The sequence below is a fragment of the Leptinotarsa decemlineata genome, unplaced genomic scaffold (assembly GCF_025532065.1).
Source record: "Leptinotarsa decemlineata unplaced genomic scaffold, Ldec_3_MD MMD2_tig00000008_RagTag_RagTag, whole genome shotgun sequence".
In the NCBI taxonomy this organism is placed as follows: Eukaryota; Metazoa; Arthropoda; class Insecta; order Coleoptera; family Chrysomelidae; genus Leptinotarsa; species Leptinotarsa decemlineata.
Window position 1 is genome coordinate 2,679,455 of NW_027412537.1, and position 20,282 is coordinate 2,699,736.

The following is a 20,282-nucleotide window of genomic DNA, read 5'->3' on the forward strand; positions in this document are numbered from 1 at the left end:
AGATTCTGTCACATTCACCATATTAGATAATCTGATGCCTATTTTTTATTGTTGTCAAGAAAATGTTGTGTTGTCAAGAAAAGTTCATAAGCAAGATTCATCAATAACCACGATTCATCAATTCATAACTCCGCATCCTACGCAACTATGTTCAGAATTTGAAACTTTTCTCTTCTGGTATAAGAGTTATCTGAATACCCAAAAACCGAGATGCTTACAGCTTGTGTTGTGAGAGAATTCTGTGATGAGAGTACTTCGTTAATTATAGAGAAGATAATATGTGAAATATTATGTGCTTCTTCTAGAAATATTCCACTTGTCGAAATAAATCCCATTACTTCGTGAGACATTGTTAAAAGTCTAGCACCCTCTCCTGGAAAAAGTTTAGGCGATGAAGATTTGTTTATATAATTGAAATAACCCCTCAGGATATGATAAGGTGTTGTTGTGAGATATCCCAGTTTAAGACCATCGAACTGAAACAAATAGATGAAAAATATTAACAGAATTCAATTTAGAAGAAACTAGTTAATATATAAAATATGAAACTGTACATTCTGGCGCAGAATAAAGAAAGCACAATCACCAAAAATGCAACACTCTTCACGATGTTCGTTTCACCAATCAAGTTGGCGTCTTCAGGAGGTGAAAGGAACTTGAAGGTGATCGATCATGGAAGATGAAAGTTAAATCATAATTTTCGAACGTCCGTATAGTAGATACTCTTATCTAAAAAAATTAATTCAGCCACTAATGAAATTTATAGTGACCAGTATTTGATTGAAGATTTTTCTGCGACCCAAAAATGAACAGTCTGAGTTCTGAATGGAAAATTCGTAATGTTTTGGAAAGCACTTTCTTTTGGAGGTATGAAATTGTTTTCTCACTTTAACGAGTCAGACTTCAGTATTTCTTCTTTTTTTCCTTCAAGTTTTTCTGATACATTTTTCGACTTTCAGGATTTAATGAATAGGTATTATTAAAATACTTTATTTACGCCAGGACCGTTTGTTTTCTTTGTCGAACTTTGTACGAGAAATTGTTGTGGTTTGCAGCAAATAACCAGGATGCCATACAACGACAGGCGAAGCCTGCCGCCAATGCCAGACCAAGATAAATATTGTATTTGTGTCGGGATACCTTTTTATACATTCCTTTTCAATTCTACCGTTCGCGAAATGGGACAATAGCTATTTTTTAAATACCTCATGTTGATTATTGTTGAATCAGTGAGATATATCATACTTCTATTTGATTTATTGAAAGGAAAGCTTTGGAACTCAGCCTTGAAATGAATAAGAAAAGTTCGAAGCAAAAACATCCGGTTGACAATTTAATTTTTTACTTGGCTTGCAGATGACATCACTAGTCATATGTGACACGTTCGTTTGATATCTTCAGCTTTAGAGCCTCAGCTATCTTTATCAACTTCACTTTGCGGTCATTCAATATAGTATTGTGGACTTTTTGGTGTTTTCGTCGGTAGCAACCACTTTGGGACGTCCACTGAGGGTACCATCCCCGTTCAAACTAAGGAAACCACTTCTCAGTGGTTGATTTTCCTGGTGCAAATGATGTTTGCAAAAAAAAACTTCATTGTGAGATTTTCGCTAAACGATTTCACAAAAACGCAACACGTGCTTCGCCATACAATGGCTCCGTCAAGCGTGTCTTTACTAATTGATACTACGAATTCAATGGTTAATATACTTTATTCTACCTAACTTTATGATGAATTAAATTACCTGAGCTCATGTCCCAGTTTTCACATTTGAAAAAATATTTAGTAACGGGAAGTTATTCAATTCTAATTGACCACTCAGTAAATTGCCGGAATTCCTGAATCTATTGATTTCTAAACATTATAGAAGATTGAGTTTCAAGCTCTTCTCTTCTGAATGTAACATTATGTCCTTCTACTAAAAGGTGGTTTGCAAATGTGGAAATTATGTTTCTATTTACAAAACTACTTTTATTCTCTTCAATTATTTAGGAAAATGTTCTGTCTGTTTGACCAATATATAGTTTTGGGCAACTGCCACAGTCAGCTTATATACCTTATTGTTTTTAATGATTCTACTTAGACTATTATTCGTTCTGTACGCTACGTTTATGCCCTCTTTCTTCAAAAACGGGCAATTTTATTAGTTGGTTCAACCAAATATGGCTTATTTCCTATAACTGACGACAGCACTTGATCGCATCTTGAATTAGGGTAGACTGGAAAAGATGGAGTCTATAATATCTACCTTATAACTGTTGTAAACCGCGATTTGTTTAGTCAAATTTAGCTCTCTCTGTAATTTACTCTTAGACAGTGGAATATTCAATAGTCTGTGGAGCATACTATTCAATGCAGCGACTTTATGCTGGTGAGGGTGTGTGAAAGAATTATGTATGATAATTTCAAGGTAATTTATTGAATTATTTACCTCCTTTTGAGTGGTGAATTTTATTGACGGGTGGATGGAATTGACATATTCAATGAACTTGTTGAATTGCCTATCTGTACCAGTAAAACAGAATAAGATATCAGCTACGTTTCTGTACCAGTACAAGAAACTGTTAGTTAACTGATTATTATCGGTTTCATATTCTATGTTATCCATGAAAATTTCAGCCAGCAAGGAACTCAAAGGGTTGCCCATTATTAGTCGTTCACTCTATGAATATAATTTTTCGTCAAACTGGAAATAATTTTGAGATAGACAAATAGTAAGTGAATCTAAAATTTTCTGTTTTGTCAGTGAATTCACGTGGTTTTCGTTTAAGAGCCACCCAACCAGTCCAATTGTTTCAATTGGCGGAATACTGGAAAATAAATTTTGGACGTCCAACGATATTAATTTTGCATTATCCGGAAGAATTACGTTTTTAATATTATCCACTAATTGATAAGAATTATTTATAGTAAATATCAGATTGAAATTGGTCTAGGTTTGAATCAAGGTTTGAAACAATAAAGTGTTTTTTGAATACGTTAGTTATGGATTTTCAACAAGTATCGGCCAATTCCATCATAGATGTTTATAATTTTTTTTTCTTCGCCAAAGGGCAATACTTTATCAATACACGAAATTTCTTTTTATCCATTTTCTTCAAACCAACAAAAGTTGCTTCGGTCAAAATTCTATACACGTATCTTTTGAAGGTTGGGATTAACTAAAAGGCATACCTATGGATTCAATACTAGTAGCGCAATCTGTGTGTTAGCCTACGAACTTTCAAGCCCATCTAGTATGGATAATTTTTTGGTACCAAAATACAAGATTTTGTATTTTGTATTAGCGGTGTCATGATTTTGCATTAACGACCTAAATTTACATACTTCATACATAATTGTTTCACCTATTATCATTTCCATTATGGTTACCTATAGGAAAAATCTTTCTTAAACTCTGAAAATATATGTTTTCCTTGAATACATTTTCGAACTTTCTAATTTTAGTTTGAGTTTTCGTTAAAGACGAAGTTAACTTTGCTATAGAAGAGTGTTATTTTCAGCGTGTTTCATAATAGTAATCTTATGAAGAGTAGATCCTGACAACCTGGGAGTTTATCAGTTCGAACTACATTGGAGCTGGAGGCGCCCGAATTTTTTTTTAATGGAAAAACACAAGCACTACAGGAAAACTCTCAAGGCGCTCTCAGAGCGGTGCCTGTGCGAAAGTACTGATTCACATTGGATTTGAATCGCTGGAGATTAAATCCGCTTGGAAAAACGTTCTCGTGAAGTTTATTCCACACAAACGCAGCTCTCCAGATGAACGAGTTTTAAAAAAATGATGTTCAAGGTGTACTGAGTTGAACCTCAAAACGATGAGCAGCCACAGTTCGTCACGTATTTCTGATATGTACCGTGGAATCAAATGTGCCAAGTCACTTGAACACCTCCCGTGAAAGTATCTATAGAAGAGAGATAAATATCCAACCTTTCTTCGATGTTCCAGGCTATCAAGGTTGCACGTGATGTTTGCGTCTCCAATCAGGCGGATGGCTCTTTTCTGGATGGAATCCAGCAACTTCAAGGTATGTTTGGGGGCACAACTCCATACATGAGAACAATACTCCAAAGAAGGTCTGACCTGAGCTTTATAAAGCATCAAAAGTGGCTGAGGTGTGTAGTTTTCTGGTTAGAAACAGTGTTCCAAGAAGTGACATGATTGTGCCAAGTCATATTGGTGTCCATTTTGAACCTCAAGAAACTTATCGAAGCAGAAAGCGGAATTGTCTGATCTGACATTATTATATCCGGTTTGGAGACATTTATCTTCTCGGAGAAAACCGATGCTTGGGTTTCTGTGGCATTGAATTGAACCTGGTTACTGTTACCTCAATTCTAAATCACCTCTAGATCCTCATGAAGATATGTAACCTCCTGCTGCCGGTGAAAATGTGCCTCTGTAACCGATGAAATGACGAGACAAGTTTGCTGTCGTCAGCTAAGCAATATATTGGGTTATTGGTTTTTTCCAAACTTACGACTGTATAGCTGTGCGCAACTATGTGATTCTCGTATTTGATTCTATATTGTGTGTGTTCACTTTGCACCTACTTTAGGAAATTGAGAAAGGAAGTTATTAGAAGACTAGCACGTCGCATATCCTCTAATTGGTTGACAGTTATGTGATATTCTATGAAGAATATGTAAAAATGAAAACATTCATGATATAAATTGTATAGATAACTATGTGAAAATGGAAAAAATATTGAATGATTTCCTCAAAACACGTTATTGAAATAATCCACTTCTCAAAAATGATAACTGTCATGGAGTTACGCACTCCACGTGGAAACAGTTGGGAAACACTCAAGTATTCCAAGCACGGAGTTCAAATATATATTTAATATATATTTCGCATATGCGAAAAGATGGTTATCTTGTTCTTTTTCATGTTGCTTTATACGGAAACGTTCGCGAATCTGTAATAGACTCCCTTTCGAGATTCTGCCGCAAGTAATTTCATGATAGTATAGCAGGAACTTTTGGAAAAGTTTTTTTAACTTCTTCAGATTGATATGAAAGATATGGAACACCCAAAAGAAAAAAAATTACATTCAACGAATATCCATGAAACCGAAACAAAATAAATTATTGCCTGAGTTGAAAATAATTAGCGGGGAGTTTGAAAAGCTTCTTCAAGTTTTTCAGTTTAATATGAAAAATGGGAAAAGGGCCCCAGGAAATGAATTATATAGAACGAATATAATAACACTGAAATAAAATGAAGGAGTATCCCAATTGGAAATAATCTATGTACTAATATATGGAATGACACTAAGGTGGGCTATTACGAAACATTCTCAGAACTATTTGGAGCTTTGATATTAATCTGTGTCTGTCTGATTGAAATTTGTTTTTCCGTTAACCAGCTGTCGCACCCCTATGAACGACAACCTTCAGAAGTTGAAGCTTTTGCGAGCTAAGGATTAACGAGGTTAGTCGAACGAGATTAGTCCTTTGTATTTCACTGCAGCTTTAACTGCAAGGAACTACATACAGTGCTATTTCGATCTGCCAAAATCTCATCAGTGGTGTTACGCGAAACCACTAGAGATGGCGTCTTCGTAGGGGAAGATATTATCACCTTGTTGAGTGGTTCAGCCTAGTACCACTGAATAAGACCTTGATGAGTTGAAATATAGGGTGTTGCATTCGAAATGGGAATTGGTGATCCAAAACAAACACTCCTTCAGAAAACAAACTGCTACACTACTTTAGACACGCATTTCCCGAACCAATTTGGCGACTTCAGATGAAGTAGACTGAAATCTACTCCACCTCCAACTTTCATCCGACGCAGAGGTTCCAGTTCTACCTTTCATGAAAGTTGATAATCACAACACTAATATTGTGTCTCCAATATACAGTGTCATTCCCAAAGTATGCACCATATGGGAAACTTATTTATTAAGTATTTTTCGACAAAAAGTTATTCTTGATAAAAGTTTGTGCATCCTCTAAAACTAAACATGCACCAACAAAATACAGTGGATCACACGTAATATATGAGAAGCCTTCAAATATTTGATTTTGAGACAGGAGTTAAGTACTCTTATTTTGAAAAATCTCGGGAAATGTTATTCAGAATAGTTGTTCAGCATTGGAAAATACATCTAGATTTGAAGTCATGGCCATCCAAGCGAAGTTTCATTTTTTTAACCATTTTTTTTAATGAGGACTACGAAAAAAATTGCTAAAACGATAAATGGATAGCATCCTGTATATGACGGTTCATTTCAGAAGACTGCAATATTACAAATTACACAACTATGGTGTTAAACACGGTCAATTTTTTTGAAGAGTAAAATAATTTTCAAAGTTTTTGGTGCAAAGTTATTTTTTGTTAACACCGAAAATTACTCAAAATTATACGGTATTGTGACAAGATCTTAATATTCAATAGTATCAAATCACAAGACATCAAAATAAAATAGGTATTTTGTAATAAACTGGAGATTATTTTGGGGAATTATTTTGGACATGAAATCTCCAGAAAATCAATGAGTCTGTTCCGAAATACCTATTTTATTTTGATGTTTTGTGATTTGATATTATTGAATATCGAGTTCTTGTTACTATACAGTATAACTTTGAGTGATTTTTGGTGTTAACAAAAAATAACTTTGCACCAAAAATTTTGAAAATTATTTTACTCTTCAAAAAAATTGACCGTGGTTAACACCATAGTTGTGTAATTTGTAATATCGCAGGTTTTGAAATAAACCGTCGTATACAGGATGGTATCTATTTATCGTTTCAGCTATTTTTTTATTTCTTAGTGCCCATTTAAAAAAAATAGGTGAAAAATAAAACTTCTCTTGGATGGCCATGACTTCAAATCTAGATGTATTTTTTAATGCTGAACAGCTTTTCTAAATAACATTTTCCAAAAGTTTCCAAAATAAGAGTATTTTACTTCCGTCTCAAATCAAATATTTCAAGGCTCTTCGTATATTACGTGTGATTTTACTGTATTTTGTTGGTGCATGTTTAGTTTAAGGGGATGCACAAACTTTTATTAGGGATAACATTTTGTCGAAAAAACCTTAATAAATAAGTTTTCCATATGGTGCATACTTTGGAGATGACACTGTATGACAACACTGTGTACAAAAAAAAACGAAAAGAAATCGAAGCAAAAAATTTATTCGATGTGAAAGGGAGCTTTTTTTTAACATGACCCCATTTTCTGCTTTATCTGTTGCCCCATCATCATAAATGTCAGTCATAAAAACCCACAGACCGCGGCCAACGATCGCGAAAAATAGCTTTGTCACATGCCGCCATTCATTCATTATTGAATTCATTCCACTTGGCAGGTACACACCTTATAGTACTCTTATCTTCGATGTACTTCCATTGCAAATAAATCATTTCTGATCTTTATACTCCTATCCGATTCTCTCAGCTACATTCATTTGGTAATTTTTCATATTTTCATCTACATTAATATTGTCACCTTCAAAATAGTTCCAATTCCAACGTTGGCATGTGTGCAAACTTTCAATCGTCGAAAAAGATCTCAAATTTAACTTTCGGGATTGCTTTAGCTCTTCAAGTGATATCCTTTCAATGTTATCTTTGTAAAACGATTCAAGGTTATCTCAATTTTTGGAAATAGAAGAAAGTTACACAAAGCCATGTCAGGCAGATATGGAGGCTAGGGCATCGTTACAGTATTGTTGTCTGTCAAAAATTCAGGAACAAGCAATAAAGTGTGAGCAGGTAGGTACATTACCGTGGTGCAGAAGCTATGAATTTCCACGGATTCAGGCATTTTTTCGAATTGTTCTACAGAAATCATCAGCGACTTATCTGATTGTAATTCGACAATCGTTCATAACCATTTCTTTCACTTTCTCACAGCAAACTGAAACAGACATTGGTGTCCCTCAGGGGTTCATATTCGGACCAATTCGGTTTCTGTTCTATATTAATGATTTGAATGAACTTTCTGTACCTGCATTCTTCACAATGTACGCTGATGATACGTTGTTAATCATATCTGAAAAAATGTACCCTTCCTTGCGTGATAAATGTATCGATAAATGCGTGAGTATTGACTTCTTTGAATGAATGGTTTTCAGCAAATTACTTGTTTTTAAATACTTCGAAAACGCAAGCACTGAAATTTCACCATATCCATTCATTCCAATCAAACGAATCGAGTCCATCGATCTCAACTAGTTCGGATCAAACAATTTTCTTAGGATTACGAATAGATGAAAATCTCAATTGGAAGGCTTACTCCCATTACCTATCTCAAAATTAAATTCGATTGCTTTTCAATTTGGAAATTTGCGACATGTACTCGATATTGATCAATTGATACAGTTCTACTATGCACAAGTTGAAAGTAGAATACGATACGGTGTGATATTCTGGGGTTTATCAACCCTAGCAAAAGATATCTTCGTGGCACAAAAACGAATTTTACGATCAATGACGATGCTTTCACAGACTGATTCATGCAAAGATATATTCAAGAGACTGAAAATATTAACATTATCATGTCTAGTCATATCAGAGTTGAGTATGCTAGTATTCGACAATAATGATGAAATTTTTGTGAGGAACAAACAAAATCATAGTTTCAATACAAGACAAAAGAATAATTTTTCAATTCTATTCGGAAAATTCACAATAACTCACCAATCTCCCAGTCATATGGCTCCTAAAATATACAATGTTGTTCCTTCAAATGTGAGAAACTGCATGAAAAAACAATCATTCAAATTCAATTTTAAATCCTTTTTGACAAAACAGTGTTTTTATAAACTGGATGAATATTTGTCGTGGCAATTTGCGGTGAAACAATTTTTTTAGTATTAGTATTATTATTATTGTATTTTGAATGTAAACAAGTGACTTTTTCCATATTGTTTGTAGTTGTCTTAAGGAAATTACTATTATTATTATTATTATTTATTCACGTTTTCTTCAGTTGGTGATGTACTGGAGCATTCGTTACTTACAACGTATTAACAGCCATCTTGGAAACAGTAATACCAATCGTAGCAGTTATAGCAGATTTACTATAGTCCTTTAATAACATTTCACACACTTTGTGATAAACATTTTTTGATCCGATTGTAAACGAAAATCACGGAGCTCTTCAAACACGTCTAACTTTATCGGCTGCTATACACAAAGTAAACTCTTCAGGAGCATAAAGAGAAAAAATTACCAATCCTCATCAGTGAAATTTCTGTTATTTCCTGAACAAACCCCATTCCAAACAAGCGCTTTTCTCAATCACCAGGCCTGCAATAATCCATTGAAGCAGAGTGATTGGGAAAAGTGTTTGTTATGGATTTATTCTACACCAGAGGTTCAGATTCACCTTCATAACTCGTATATATCATTCAGATGAATAATACTCACCGCATCGTGAATTATTTGAAGTTCGCCATGGGTACACTCTGAAAAACTCGGCAGACTCCAGGCGGGTCGACGTCCGTCTCTGAGGGCGCAATATCTCGTGGCAACTCCTCTGTAGCCCTTCGGGCAGCTTAAAACGCTATTCGTGTCGGGCGCAGTTTCCGGCCACAATATTTGTAGGAACGTCTCCCCTGGGCACGTGTAAACACCTTTCCGATCCACTACATGAACTGTTACAACTCTCTCCGAAGAGGATACCTCACCTTGCACCAGACAAGAATACTGAACGTCTTTCTGGAGAAACAAACGTTTTCACCAATTGAATTAACAATAACAAATTCAACAAGGCAATCACACAACAGTGTGATTCCTTAAAAAAAAATATAATTACAGAGGAAAATACATTAATCAAATGAATAGATGAAACAAAATTAGTAGAAACAAAAATACTTGAATGTAGAGGTATTGGAATTTATCAATTCGTAGAAGTACCATTGACAATAAAAAATGTTTGCCTTCGTCTTCTGAAATGAGATATTTGATTTGACACTTTTTCTACACCAGAACAAAGATGCATAGAAACCCTGATGTTTGAACAGATTCGCTTTTGTCGAAAAATCTCGGCCCGAGGAATGAGATTGTCCCAACTTTGTACATATACTGATGGATGAAATGAAGATCGGATTGATCAGATCTTCAACTCAATATAAAAAATATTCCACTCAATATCAACTAATTCCCAAATGTAAATATCATTAAAAATTGAAGTACCAATTTGACATTGTCAAGCAGTGTCACTCTAAAGTGTACGCAGCACCTCTGTGAATTAGAGATGGCACTGAACAGTTAAATTTGAAGAACTTGTTCGAACTGTTCCAGTTCTTATCGAAAACCTGTTCTTTTTAACTGTTCATGTTCACCTATTCTTAAATGACGTCTCATCTTGCGTCATGGTCACTTTTTAGCGTTCGGTTCCGAGTGGTTCCGAATTTCCGTACGTTGCCTCCATTCGTCTTGTTCTAGAGTTTTATTTCAGTAACAGGCTGAATTTTAGTGTAAAATAAATGAAAGATTAAATCCTATTTGGATTTTTTTTCAATCATAGAGAAACAACTGCAACTGGCAACATGTGAAATTTGCAAGCAAGTTATTTCCTTCAAATCTTCCGTGACAAATTTAAAGCGTCATATGCTTAAAAAACACCCCACGGTGAAAATTCTACCCACTAGAAAAACAGTGAAAACCCACGTTGAGGACAATTCACAGAAACAGGGACTTACGATTTTGCAACAGGTAGGTATTTAATTAATTCGTTTTGCATGTTCAAAATTTCATGAAAAACGTTTACGACTTGTCAGTGCTCAGTGCAGTCGAGAGCACAGGTCACAGAGCGGTTCCGTCATCCAGTTCCAGCACCAACCTGCGCAAGCGTCTTTGGAATAGTCACTCACCGTCTGAACAAGTTCAGTTCAATGAAAAGAACAGGTTCCTTGAACAGTTGACTGATACCTGTTCCGAAAAACCAGTTCGGTTCTTTTTAGCCCATCTCTACTGTGAATGGGAGGCTGAAACTTGTAGGATCTATTCTTTATTTCTTTATCGAGAGTGCCATAGATCGAGACTTTATGACGACATGTGAAAGGCGTCCAAGTGATTACACCAAGAATTCAGTATGCATCTTGATCTATCTCTTGACGAGAACTTCACTAACCAAGTTACCATTACCAGCAGATGACTGAATCTGAATTCTTACAACCGATTAGCTTTCCTGACATGTAGACGAATGGATTACCTTCAATAATGAGGGCCAATGAATGAGTGACACTAAATTGTGTTATTTGATTATTGTATTTTCAGTAATAACAGTAATGTTAATGACTATTTGTTACAATACCTCACAATACCTCAATTGTTAGAATTTAGTATTATTTTTTGAAATGTATTTTCTTGAACTGAGTAACATTCATTTATTTTATTGATATATTTGTATTGAATTCAATAAATTTATATATTTCGAATGAATAATGTCTTCATTCGAAATTGATATTTGCAAATTATTCAAATGAATGCATTTATTTATTTCAGTCAAAACTTCTAGTTCAAATAAATATTTGTATTGAATGTAATTAGTGTCAAATTACTTGATTTTCAAAAACATTTCTTTGGATTGAGAACATGTTTTCGATTTTCTTATGTTTTCTGTGTTAAACTATAGATATTGTTGAATTTCATTAGTTCGGACTTCCATGGTCTAATATGATATGGTTTGAAATCTCTGAAATTTCAAATCAAAAATGAAATTTGAAAAAATTGCTGAAAATAACAATCATATTGAGAAAAAAAAAACCCAAAAAGAAATTACAATTCTTTCGTGATCAGATTTGTTCAAAAAATAAGTTCTGTACAAGGAATTTGATAACACTTATCAAACTGTCAAAGTGTGTGTAAATATACTCTGTGGTTAGAACCAAGATTCGATATATATTAGGTGGTCATTAATCAATTTTAAAAACAACACAAATGAATCAACTTACATTTTTTATGAAAAAAATATATTTTTGCTTAGAATTACTTAAGACAAGGTCAAGTTACAAATTGTATTCTTACTTATCTGCACAAGTAAATTTCGCGATATGCTTTTATATCATACATTGTTCAATGTAACAAATTCATGAGTATGTATCAATTTCCAACTTCAAAAATAATTTTTAATTTTTTTAAAAGCATGTTGATAAAAGGTTGCTATCAAAACAGTTTTTCATTATTAAATCATTCATCATTTTTTAATTATCGCTGGACATATTCCTCAGTCTGTTCTGTGATCTGTATGTGCGGTGGTATACTATTATGGGAGACGTTAATCGAACTTATACAGGGTGTTCCTTAAACACATGCTAATATTTAAGGAGGTAATTCTTAGACCCATTTTAAGGAAAAAACTTCCTATGGACGTATGTCCTAAACGCATTAACTTTTGAGATACCGGGTGGCAAAGTTTTCAAAAATAATCAGTTTTTTAATAATAACTGAGATAATTTTGTAGACATCTTTGGCATATTTGGTACATATGTTCCATGCCTCACGGCGCATTTTTTGATGTACAATTTTCCAAATTTTCTCTGCCAGTGGCGTACGTACGAGTTTTGAAATGTATATTTTTGTCGAAAAAATACTACGCCACTGCTTTATCTTGAAATAAAAATTATTTTTAAAATCTCCATACATTTTTGAGCACATTTGATTTGCTGGGTTTTCTTTGTCCGACGCATGGTTTTCGCTCAAAAAATTAAAAATCGCTTTACTTATGGATAAATTCCTTAAAAATCTGATGCGGTATCGTGCATCGACTGAAAGCAAACTAAGAGATCAGATTTGTTGTAAAATAATTGAGGATCTAAAAGGTATTTGTTTGTTGTCAGATGCACTGTTCTCAATTGAAATTACGTCATAACGCAGCACCGCTTAATAATTTTTGAAAACATAAATTTAGTTATCCTGGAATAAATGACGTGTAGCAGAATTTATTTACTGCACCTCTTGGAAATATGGAGTTTGTCGATATGTGATTTCTTTTAAAGATTAAAAGCAGAAAAAACAGCGTACCCACCATAGCAATAAAAAACGAATTCTCTGTATGTACAAACGTCAGTAGCTAATATTGATGTTGGTTTAAAGTAAGGTGTTGGTGTTAAAAACTGTCATAGCGCGTTTTGATTGATTTTGAAGTGTTATTGAAGTTATTTTGGTAGTCCGCTGTTTTTCTGAATATATATCAGTAAATATGGTAAATTATACGAATGCGGAAATGGCGCAAATGCATTACGTATATGGCCTGCCGATGGTAATGCAACAGAAGCCAGGCGCATTTATCAGGGAAGATATCCTAATCGTGCCTTACCAGATAGCCGAACCTTTTCAAATATTCATCGTCGACTTGGGGAAACTGGTAGTTTCAATAAAGGGACTCCAGAAGGTAGACCTCGTGTAGTAAAAACTCCTGAAATTGAGGAAGCGGTGCTGCAAGAAATTGAGGAACATCCTGAGACGAGTACGAGGAAGATCGCTAGAACTCTGGATATTTGTAATCAAATTGTTTGGCGTATTTTGGTTGATTTTTTGTTATACCCATACCATATTTCAAGAGTGCAGGCATTACTCCCCAGAGATTTTCCAAAGCGTGTGAACTTCAGTCAGTGGTATCTACAAAGTATTGCACTAAATCCGCAGTTTGAGACACAAATTTTTTTCACAGACGAAGCAAATTTTTCTTGGAATGCCATTCAAAATTTCCATAACAATCATGTGTGGGCTGAAGAAAATCCCCATGCAATAACCGAAACCCATTTCCAACACCAATTTTCGGTTAATGTATGGGCAGGAATTATAGGTGATCATCTAATAGGCCCATTTTTTCTACCAGGATGCCTTGATGGTCGTTCTTATTTACACTTTCTCGAAGAAGACTTACCTGGGTTATTGGAAGATGTGCCACTTGCGTTGAAGAATCGAATATGGTACATGCACGATGGCGCTTCTGCTCATTTCAGTGTAATTGTCCGAAACCATTTAAATACAGTTTATCCTAATCGTTGGATAGGTTGCGGAGGACCTCAGCAATGGCCAACAAGATCCCCCGATCTCAACAGTTTAGATTTTTTTTATGGGGTCACCTTAAAACTCTTGTGTATGAAACTCCCGTTAATACTTTAGAAGATTCAAGAAAGCGAATAGTTGCCTCGTGTGAAACTATACGAAATACGCCGGGAATATTTGAACGGGTGCGTAATTCCATGCGTAGAAGGGCGGAAGCATGCATACTAAGTGCAGGTGGCCACTTCCAACAATTTTTATAATCAGTTTTGGTATTATTACTAATTAACAAATTTGTGCTATTCGTTTAGACTTACTGTCACAAAATAAAATAAAACTCGTTTTTTTGAAAAATATATTTTTTTGCAGATTATGTTTTCAAATATTATTAGGGAATTGGTAATGCGTTATGAAGCAATTTTCAGATTCTCATTCATTTTAGAATTGATCTAATTTCTTAATTTGCTTTCTGTCGATTTTAATTTTTTTGAGTGAAAATCATGCGTCGGACAAAGAAATACCAGGAGATCAAATTTTCTCAAAAATAAATGAGGATTTTTAAAAATGATTTCATTTTGAAAAGAAAGCATTGGCGTAGTACTTTTTCCCCAAAAATATTCAATGCGAAACCCGTAGGGATGCCACTGTTTGAAAAAATACAAATTTGTGTACATCAGAAAATGCGCCTTGAGGCATGGAACATATGTACCAAATATGCCAAAGATGTCTACAAAATTATCTCAGTTATTATTAAAAAACTGATTATTTTTGAAAAGTTTGCCACCCTGTATCTCAAAAGTTAAGGCGTTTAGGACATACGTCCATAGGAAGTTTTTTTCTTAAAATGGGTCTAAGAATTACCTCCTTAAATATTAGTATGTGTTTAAGGAACACCCTGTATAAAACTTTGGAAATATTGCAAAAGTGATTCATAGAAATCATGTACAATAAAAATATCTAATATTCTTCTAATGGATTATTCAGAGAATGTAATTGACAGTAGATAGATGTTTTATTTTACTATTATTTGACATGATTATTTGAAACTCCTAGACTTTTAGAACTTATCAGAAGAAAAATCACAGTGACTACTAAGTGTTTGTTTGGTATTATTTATTAACTGAGTCCTTCAAATTATTGAAATTGTTGACAATACTTTAATACTCTTAACAACTGTGGATTACATATTCATTCACATATTGTTCACTTTGAATTCATATTTTGGAGAGATATTGTGAATAAGTTATTGTTATTGTAATTTTACTTCCTGTGAGGTTCATTAATTAATTAATTTCCATTTCAGTTAAGGTTATTCATGGTATTATTTTCTTTATGCGACAGGTTTGACGATACAAGTGATATTATCGAATCCTTTTTCGGGAGAGGGATCAAAAATGTTCATAGAAAAACAATAATAATAGTTCGTTCAGAAGTATAGAAACGGCCATAACTTATCACGTAGGTTTCAATTTCAGTTATCTTCTGGTAATACCGAATTTTTAAAATAATAATAATTTTTGAAGATTTTGTACAATTCCGATGGAGTTGAGGAGGAAAACAAACATATGTCACTATAACTCTGAAGATAGGGTATTTTCATAACTACTGAGAACAAACTATTAACAGTAATAAAAGTTTTGGACTCACCTCGGCGTTATTAACTTGTAAAATGGTTCCTGTTGGGTATAAAATTTCATATTTCTCATTTTCTGTTCTAACAGGAAGCAATTCCTTATTTTTAGTCCAGCTATATGTGAACTTATCCCCATTTTCATCTACGGTTACACATTTTACAGTAAAGTTTCCACCCTAGAAAGAATTGATCAGGAAAATAATTCGTTGAATTCAATCAAAATATGTTAATATATAACAAAAACGGACATGAGACTGAACATTCATGTTTCATATTGAGAATATCAATTTCAAGTAGGTATATTTTTCTCTAAATAGCTATGCCACTGTCAACCCCAGCAAAACTGTGTTAATCCCATTCACCAGGAGGAGAAAATTGGACGATCTAATGCCACTTTCCCTCAATGGTGAGGTCATTCCATTTGGAATGGAGGTGAAATATCTTGGCATTGTCTTTGATAAAAGACTCACCTGGAACGCTCACTTGGAAAAAGTGTTACGCAAAGCCAGACTGTCTCTATGGACATGTCGAAGGATTTATGGTGAAACTTGAAGTTTAGGTCCCAAAAAAATCCATTGGATTTTTGTGATGATTGTCAGACCAATGATCACTTATGGTGCGATTGCCTGGTGGCCAAAGGCTTCACAGAAAACGGCCCAAGCGAAGCTCTCTGGCTCACAGAGACAGGCTTGTTTGACTACCAGTGGTGCCATAAGTACCACACCGTCAGCGGCCATAGAGATCCTTCTAAATCTACCTCCTCTCCACATTAGTCTGGAGAGAGAGGCTAGATGGACTGCATACAGACTTGTGCACATTGCACAAATCAATTTAATGCAGAGTGCAACAGACTGTTGGTTGACACTGGAAGTCACAGCATTCTGGAAATGATCTCTGACTTTATGCCTTCAACTGTCAACTACGAACGGCCTTATGAAGTACTATTCCCGAATAGAGAGGACTGGATCCTCCGGGAGAAGGAAATATTAAGAGCAGATAGTTGTTGGTTCAAAGATGAATAAAAAACACCTACCGGTCTTGGTGCAGGTGTTTTTAGTCGCAGACACAGGACAGAGATATCTACCTACCTAGGGTACCTACCTAGTTATTGAATTGTGTGCGGAGGGATTGGATAAATCCATCCTCATAAATAAGTCAATAATACTATTCTCGGACAGTCAAGCGGCGTTGAAAGCTCTTGGCTCCTACAGAGCAGATTCCTGGCCATACTGGCCTGGAAGGCCAAAGGAGGGTGCTGCAAGTAGGTTCATCAGACCAGAACCTGTCATTGGCATCACCTTAGGCTTTGCCAAACAAACATTGAACACCTGGGTAACAAGAAGATTCATGGACTTCGGGCAGAATATTCCAGGATTGGCTTACTCCAAGGCGTTAATTCACCCTTCGAAGCTTGATATCAAACAGTTGTTCCTACAACAGTAGGAATGAATTACGATGTTTAACAGGTCTTCTTACAGGTCACTGTCATTTGAATCATCATATGAAGAGACTCGAACTGTCAGAAGACAGTGTGTGTCGCCTCTATTTGAAAAATGATGAAACAGCAGAGTATACCGGGTGTCCCACATTTTAGGTGACAGGCAATATCTGGTTTGTTGAAGGAGATACACAAAAATGTTTCATACAAAAGTTTCAGGAGTTCATGAGAGCTATATTTTAATATAATTTTTAAATATACAGGGTGTTTGGTGTAGGTGCTACAGACTAAAATTCCATTTTTTAAAATAGAATGCCCTGTATATCATTACATATTCAGATGCTACGTTAAATTCTGATATCATTTCATGTTTGGTTTTTGAAATTCGGTTACGGCGTTGTTGAGTTATTGCACTTTTCCTTAAATATAAAGTTTCAAAAAAACTTATTTACTCGTACACGAATCCAGTCTATATCTTTTATTAAATTGAACTAGACTACTACTGAATACAAACCATTATTCTCACCTCTACGATACGATATCGATATCAGTTGAATATAATATTGAAATTCTTGAGAATGTGACTAACTTGAGGGTGAATTGCTTTATATTGCACAATTTCATCAAGTAGCTTATGCTTGTTGATGCCATAGTAACAAATGTTGTTGAATTGTATCTACTTGTCAGTTCGATTCAGTGATTCTTTGCAAAACAGTAACTGTGTTCTTTGTGAGAAAACTCCAGTATGCCTTTCGCGTTTAGTCCAAGTGATTGCATTGATATGTTATTAATTTTTGGGGAATGTCAGAAAAGAAAAACTGCCGTCAAGCACAACGTCTATACCAAGAACGTTTTCCAGACAGACCCATTCCGTCAACGAGAGTTGTAGAAAAATTGCGAAATGGGTCATTTCCTTCTACTATAAAGAATCGTCATCATACGAGATCTGTTAGAACTGAAGATTTAGAGATCAATATGTTGGCTTATATTATTATTCATCCACATGTTTCTATCCGTACTCTTGCAGAAGAAGTCGGTGTGAGTAAATCTAATGTACAGAGAATTCTGAAAGAAAATAAATACCACCCATTCAAAATTCAGTTGGTACAAGGTTTGAAACCCACGGACTTTGAACGACGACTTGAATTCATTGTTTGTATTCAGGTAATAAAAATAGAGAAAACAAGCTCCGAGTCCATAATCAATTGAAAAAAATGGATTCAAACTATTTGTTTCTGACTATAATTGATGAAGAAAATCACACGAAATAAACGAAAGAAGATATTATCAGATAGGACGATGCGATGGAAAAAATATAACAATATCTCTAGAAAAAAACATTGTGTGAACATATTTTCATTGACCAGTTTTCATTAACGCGTACTGAGCTAAGTACTAAAACGGCTGGTTCAGAATAGGGAGTGAATTGTAGTTAAATAAATTATACCAACCATCTTTATAAAATAAATGTGAAAAATCTCCCAAGGAAATTTTTTATATGAACATGAAGAAGCAGAAAACCAAAGAGCTTTTCTGAAAAATATCTTCCTTTCATAGCCCAGTCAAGTCAGCCCAAAAAATAGGATTGAGGTTAAGATAATTCGAATAGATCTGAAAATAGATACGAATGTTAGGAACACTGTTATTGATGAAATGAAAATCGTCTCCATCTGCATTCCCAAATGTAGAAAAAAATTATTCAAAGACAAAGTTAGTCAACATGGGTTTTTGCGTTTTTCATCCATCAAAACAGGTCAGACAAAAATTGAAGATTATGTAATTATCTTCAACTATGTTCATTCTTCTTTCTCCTTGGAGTCACTGCATCTGACATTCAACAAATCAAAGAGTTGAAAAAGTTTTTTTCTGCATAATCACGCGCTGATAAAGTAGTCCCTCTTTTTAGTTATGACTCGCACCATGAAAGTCCACGAATAGAAAATATCTGATGACTTTTCATTATAATTTCAACGTATGTGGTAACTGAGGAAATTGAAGAGAAAATTGAGAATTATTCTGAATATGAATCGACTCCCTACCCCTTGTCTGTTTGATGATATTGGATTGTGTGAAACACAAAAGTTTGCCTATTATAATAATTTTGTTCAAAATAAACATTGATGAGTATTATGATTTCCAGAATATAATCATTATGTTCAGCGTGTTTGTAGATCTGAGTCAATAACGTTTCACAGTCAGCAGAAATGTTCGGTAAACATAGGAAACAAAACACAAAGTATACAACAGCACTTCAGTTCACCCAATATAAATGCGGATACTCGGCTCCTTTTAGAAACTGAACGTCCGAAGTTGAAGAGTAAAACCGGATTTCAGGAACAACAAAGGAAACTATTTGACCGTAGAAGTATAACGTTGTGAGCTATTGGAGGATCCCTGTTCACCACAAAGCATCAGCCGGTGAAAATTTGCTTGGGTGAATACTTTAGCATAAAAGAGGTATCTTCCGTAATTTATTTTCTGTACTCTTTGGGGGAATTTTTCGAATCAGAAAGATGCGAAAGATTGAAAGAAAATTCTTGATATCAAAGGAAGTAATGAGATTGAGAGTTCTTTGCACTGCTTGCGTTGTCTACAAGAATTGATTGGGATCCAATTCTATAGTTGGAGAGTGGAGTACAGAAAAACTTCACAGAAACCGAAAAAGGGGTTAAAATGTCCAAGAAATTCTCTAGTTTTTTTTGTTCACGTTTATTATCCCCAGAAACATTACACGTTTATACAGGATGTCAATTTGAGAACTTCCCACGCTTAATATCTTCCTTCCAGTGAATAATGAGGAATCGAAAAACCAGGCCGACTTTATAGTCAAGGAGGACTCTTCCAAGAAATATTTGTAGCCCTCGTGGTCCAACCCCCAAGGAGAGGTAGATGTTACCCTTAGAATCTTAAATGGAAAGGGGTGTTAAGTGGCACATCATTTCAATTGACGTTCAATTCTTCTTCCAATGATACCCTGATGATTTATTTTTTGATGAGCAGTTTTCAAAAAATAGCGTTCTAAACTTACACATGAAATGAGAATTTGCCTGTTCTGAGATGCATTATTGTATTTACTCCTTTCAATAGAAAGGATAAGAAGAGTAGGTGACACGGTTCCAAACCTTGAATGACAGGAATAAATGTATCACGCGCGGGATTTTTTATTTGTTGGTTATTGTTCTTGAATATCGGAAGGTTGGGTTTTATTAACAACGGATTTAAAATGCCCACAAAGA

At 34.7% G+C, this 20,282-nt stretch overlaps 1 protein-coding gene across 1 annotated transcript in view; it reads right to left on the reverse strand.

Moving 5' to 3' along the window:
* The window catches only part of LOC111512485 (uncharacterized), a 149,746-nt gene that overhangs the window by 27,216 nt on the left and 102,248 nt on the right, over window positions 1-20,282 (reverse strand). The window contains exons 9-11 of the mRNA XM_074170868.1: window positions 15,623-15,784; window positions 9,389-9,679; window positions 219-476 (exon numbers count right to left, since the gene is read on the reverse strand). Coding sequence (XP_074026969.1) covers window positions 219-476; window positions 9,389-9,679; window positions 15,623-15,784 — 711 coding nt within the window. The remainder of the gene's footprint in view (window positions 1-218; window positions 477-9,388; window positions 9,680-15,622; window positions 15,785-20,282) is intronic.